This window comes from Nicotiana tomentosiformis, chromosome 3, assembly GCF_000390325.3.
Source record: "Nicotiana tomentosiformis chromosome 3, ASM39032v3, whole genome shotgun sequence".
NCBI lineage: Eukaryota > Viridiplantae > Streptophyta > Magnoliopsida > Solanales > Solanaceae > Nicotiana > Nicotiana tomentosiformis.
The window spans coordinates 71,181,800-71,186,591 of record NC_090814.1 but is presented as its reverse complement, the minus strand read 5'-3'; the positions used below and the strand labels follow the sequence as shown (position 1 = coordinate 71,186,591).

At 37.9% G+C, this 4,792-nt stretch overlaps 1 protein-coding gene across 1 annotated transcript; it reads right to left on the bottom strand.

Moving 5' to 3' along the window:
* Positions 1–425: 425 nt before the first annotated feature.
* On the bottom strand, positions 426–1,108 carry LOC138907987 (uncharacterized). Its single transcript, XM_070198615.1, has 2 exons — positions 795–1,108; positions 426–732 (listed from the first exon to the last, which is right to left on the bottom strand). The coding sequence occupies exons 1-2, from the start codon at positions 1,106–1,108 to the stop codon at positions 426–428; spliced, it is 621 nt and encodes a 206-aa protein (XP_070054716.1).
* Between the last annotated feature and the right edge of the window lie 3,684 nt (positions 1,109–4,792).

Genomic DNA, 4,792 nt, shown 5'->3' with positions numbered 1-4,792 from the left:
TTGAACGGAATGCAAAACCTATGTATTGACAATAGGTTGTATTTGAAATCTGGAACATGTAAGACATTGTTCAAGACATGACCTGGAGGGATAGAAATATTTCCCATATGAGTAACAATTACCTTGAAAGAATTAGGTAAATTGATGTTCAAAGGCACAGGAAGTTGAGTTAGAAATAAGAAAGAGTTGGGATCAAAACACATATGCTCTGAAGCACCTGAATCAATGATCTAGGTGTCAGAATTTAGAGTGGTAAAGACTGAACTTGAGTATTTTAGAATAGTACCAGCAACTGCATTAGCATTGATTCCTGAATTTCCTGCTTGTGCCAACTTTGCCTGCTTATATATGTTCACCATTTCTGTAACATGTTCCTTGTTGAGTTGTTGCCCAAAATTATTGTTGTTTTCAGTATTCTCTCCTGTCTAATTCTCATGATTTTCATGTGTTAAAACTGCATTTGCCTTGATCTGATTTTGATAGTTCTTCTGATTGGTAAACTCAAAATCATCTGGAAATCCAATGATTCTGTAGCAATCTTCTTGAGTATGCCTTATTTTTTCACAATAAGTACAAGACACATTTGGATTGTACCTCTTCTTTGCCTTAAACTTCTGCTGTGGTTTAGTGAACTTCTGCCCTGAATTATTAAGTTTTGTTCCCACTGTTGCTTCTCTTTGTGCTTGGTTCCTGTTTTTCTGAAAGTTCTCCCCTGCCCTATCACCATAAAAGCTACAAAATCAGCTAAAAGTTAGGCATTAGGTTGTTTCACATCTCCTACTGCCATAAATGACAATGAATCTGAGTTAAAATGTGTGTTTGCATAAACTTCTCTTTGATTTTCATCTTGCAAGAGAAGAGAATAGGCAACATCTATGCTAGGTAAATGATTCATCATGGGTATGTTTCCTCTTGCTTGTGCATAGATTTCATTTAATCCCATTAGGAATTGAATTAACCTCTGATCTTCAAGTGACTTAGTTAATTTTGCTTTTCCTTCACAAGTACACACACATGAACAACATATGACAACATTTAAAGCATCCAATTCATCCCACAATCGTTTGAGTTTAGTGAAGTATCCTGCAATATCACTCATTGGCTCCATTTGATTTTCCAAATCTCTCCTCCAAGCTATCCCAAAGCTCCTTTGTAGTTCTGGAGTATATCACACTGTCTGCGATATCTTTAGAAAGGGCATTCAGAATCCAGGAAATCATGATCTGGAGAACTCAGATCTGAAGATTGGCATGCTCAATTGATAAACCCAAGTTTCTTCTTAGCTGATAGAGACAACAAAATGGACCTCATCCATCCTGGATATCCCCTTCCATCAAACAAGGTGTTGACTAGAGTCATCCCAGGAGAATCAGAATTATTAAGATGATAGGGGTGATTGATATCATAACTCACAGCCTTTGCAACGTTGTTGGTATCTGCAGTTATGGTTGTGTCACCCAATTTTGTTTAGTGAAGATGAGTTGACGTTGAGGATGAGATGATGTAAATAATCTAGATAATTGAACTGTTGGATCGAGCTAGGTGCTCTGATACCATGAACGAATTTGAAGAGTAAATTCTGAAAATTTCTGTGTATTTCATCACTTCATGTACACGTATATATGCACTTGCTAAGGAATAAAAGAATGAGCGGAAAGAGTAAAATCTGTACACTTGTCCTATTCTAATTTGTCCACTAATAATTAAATTATTCTTCTAGTAACTAACTTATATTCTCTCACATGTCATTTACGTGAGGGAAGCTTCTAGTACCACTATTATCAGATGGTCTCTATTTAATCAATCATGGATCAGCTTACTTGATCCAAAGGCCTTGCCTTCTCCACGTGTCCATCCAAAGTCGACCAAAAATAACCTATTTGACTTAGGTTATATCGAACACTTTGGTCTGAAGACAAACCATCTCTGTTAGGTCTTCTTCTTCTTTATCGGTAGACGAACCACCAGGAAAATCAGAATTATGAGGGGGCTTTTTCTTCTCAACAGATATAGATATTATATATTCTTCTTCTTAAGCGTTACGCCAAGAGAATTCTGAGAAAACACCAGTTGTTAGCTGGAAATATGATGGAGTGCGGGATGCTTTTCATATCTCTAAAGATAATTTGTCATCAATTAACTTCCTTTTGAAAAAATAATATGAAGCTTCTACCGTTAGAGAGATATCCTGAAAGAATATCTATTTACTGTTTAATCACATGATACAGTCAAGTGAATTCCTCTTTCCCTAATTCCCTCTGCTGGACTTTATGATATTATGGCCTACTATTTCAGTATATACACATGTCCCTTCTACCGGTGAGTTCAACTGCATTTGATTCATAAGAAACTAGATAAAGGACTGTATTAGTCCTCAGCAGGGTCCTGATTATTGGTTTTGGAACTTATGCTTTTGCTGCTTTGTATTGCAGTAACCAATAAACAGGTGGTAAGATTTGAAATTGCTCCTTTGGCTGGTATTGTGGAAGTTGTAGTTCAAGGAATCAATATACCCTTATTGAAAAAGTTGGTTTCAGTACATATTAGTCTATAACTGAACAGATCAAACAATATTAGTTATAATAAAGCATCACATTGAGTCTTTTATATCCTTATGATTAAGAGCAAATGCACCACTTCTTTATTATTTTCGTCGTAAATATGGAATTTGCTTTTAATCCTTATTGCAGTTTTAAGTGGACTTTCATACTCTGCTAACCCAGAGTTGAAGTGATTCCCTCTTTGCAAGACTTGTAAATGGTTTCTTCTTGCAAAGACTGTAGACATCTTTGCATCATTGGAAAGTGCGAAAGCAAGTTAATTTTCAATTCAAGCAGTGTAAGATTTACATTTCAGGTTGATCATTCTTAAATTGTCTTTTTTGTGAAGCTATTTTCCCTTCTAAAATTCGCAGGAATCGAGAGGCCATGTAAAATAGTTGGACGTATAAGCCCTAACAGGAACTCAAGAAGATATTGATTTTGAGAAACACTTCATTGACTGTGTGCTAAATTAATTATGGTTTTTATTGCTGTTGAATTTGTGAAGTACTTCATGTCGTAAGTCGAAGATCTAGCTACTTCTCTTTTTTCAACCAAATAAATTTCTAATTGGATTATTCCCGCAGGAAGTTGTAAGTTATTTATATGCGTGTTTACCCTAAGAATTGAGTAACAATTAAACTTATATTGTGATTTTAAGAATATGTGATTTAAACCAGCACCAATTGATAAACAACGAATTAAATAGATAACTTGGACAATAAAATAAATCAAACCGGTCTGCAAGCGATGCCTCGACCTCGATTCGAAGTAGTCTCGAGATTAATTAATAAGAACAATATAGGATAGAACAAACAACGATGAATAGTGATGAACAAAAAAAATAACGTACAGCGTATATGTATATTCTTATTAGTGAATAATGTGTTCTTACAAGTGAATGGGATCCATCTTTATATAATAGAGAGATCCTAAATAAGGTACAACTCTAATAACGGAAGTAGATCCTATGACTGGCGTTAATAACCGCTTTGATTTGATTTGTTGCGGGATTTTCTCCCTTACTTTCGACCGGTCACTGATATCTCGCCATTTCGTTATTACGCCTCACTCGAAGTCAATCATGCTCGATCTCGATTACTGCTGGCCTCGATTTCAATGGACACTTCGATCTCCAGGTGTGATGTTCTATCTTCGAGCTCGAGCCCGATCTATTATAAGGTTACCCTCGAGACAACTCCCCTGCCAACAAAATCGGGTATGCCCGATTTCGACTGTATACAGATAGTCCCCTCATTTTTTGGAGTGTAACGAGAAGAAACGAATTTGAGACTTCGATCAATTATGACGTCAACATCGTGACGTAAGCGACAGAAGCGATTGAAACATCACGTCTGCGCAGTTCCCAAGGTTATTAATTAACGCCAGTTGATGACCGGGCACTAGTGTTTTCAAACCGTCAAAGTGGCTATTATAAATAGACCACCTTCATAATCTTTTCAAACTTCTTCTAATCTTCAAAAGCTCTTCTATTCTCTTCAAGTCCATCAACTTTGTTGGTTTCCATTTCTATTCTCTTCAAGTCCATCAACTTTGTCGGTTTCCATTTGCCAATCTCTTATTAAAATGCAAGTTCCACCTTTTCCTTCTTTAAACTTCATATAGCAATGGCAAAAACATCAAAGACTGTTCCTCAAGAGAAAAAAGGCCTCCTCATCGCGGCCGGCCGGTGACAAAATACCGGTGGAGCCACGTATCGAAGAGTGCATCCTCGGGCCATGCGAACTTACTTCCGACTTTAAAGTCGAAAAACCCTCTTCGGTTCCTGGCCGATGCGAGCCCATGTCTAGATACATCTGTTCGATATCCGAAGGCGATCTCGAGCAGGTGAAAAAGGACTGCCACTGGGAGAATAAAGAGGTGGTGATTCCTACCCCCCAAAGAGGACTTCACCACTCATGTGAAAGGGTTCTTAAGTATGTATACTTACCCTTTCACACTGGGTTTTGTCGATCCCGTCATAATCGACTTCTGCCGCCAATACCGGGTAACCCTAGGCCAGATCTACCCCTCTTTTTGGCGCATTGTCATCTTGCTCAGATTCTTCTCGAGCAAGATCGAAGGGATGTCTTTCACCCTCGATCATCTCATTAGGCTATACAACCCTCGTCTTTATCGGAGCGGACTGATAAGGCTTCAGCGCCGGGCCATGAAGGTGTTATTCTCAATCATAGACGAGGACAAGGACCTAGGATGGATGTGCCGGTTTGTCCGAGTCAAGACCTCCAATT

Bases quoted from the DNA above. Each gene is read 5' to 3' on its own strand.
- LOC138907987 (XM_070198615.1), bottom strand. From the start codon at position 1,108: ATGGAGCCAATGAGTGATATTGCAGGATACTTCACTAAACTCAAACGA. The intron at 733-794 runs GTCATTTATGGC...CTGATTTTGTAG, and splicing joins CATTTTAACTCAGATTCATT to CTTTTATGGTGATAGGGCAG.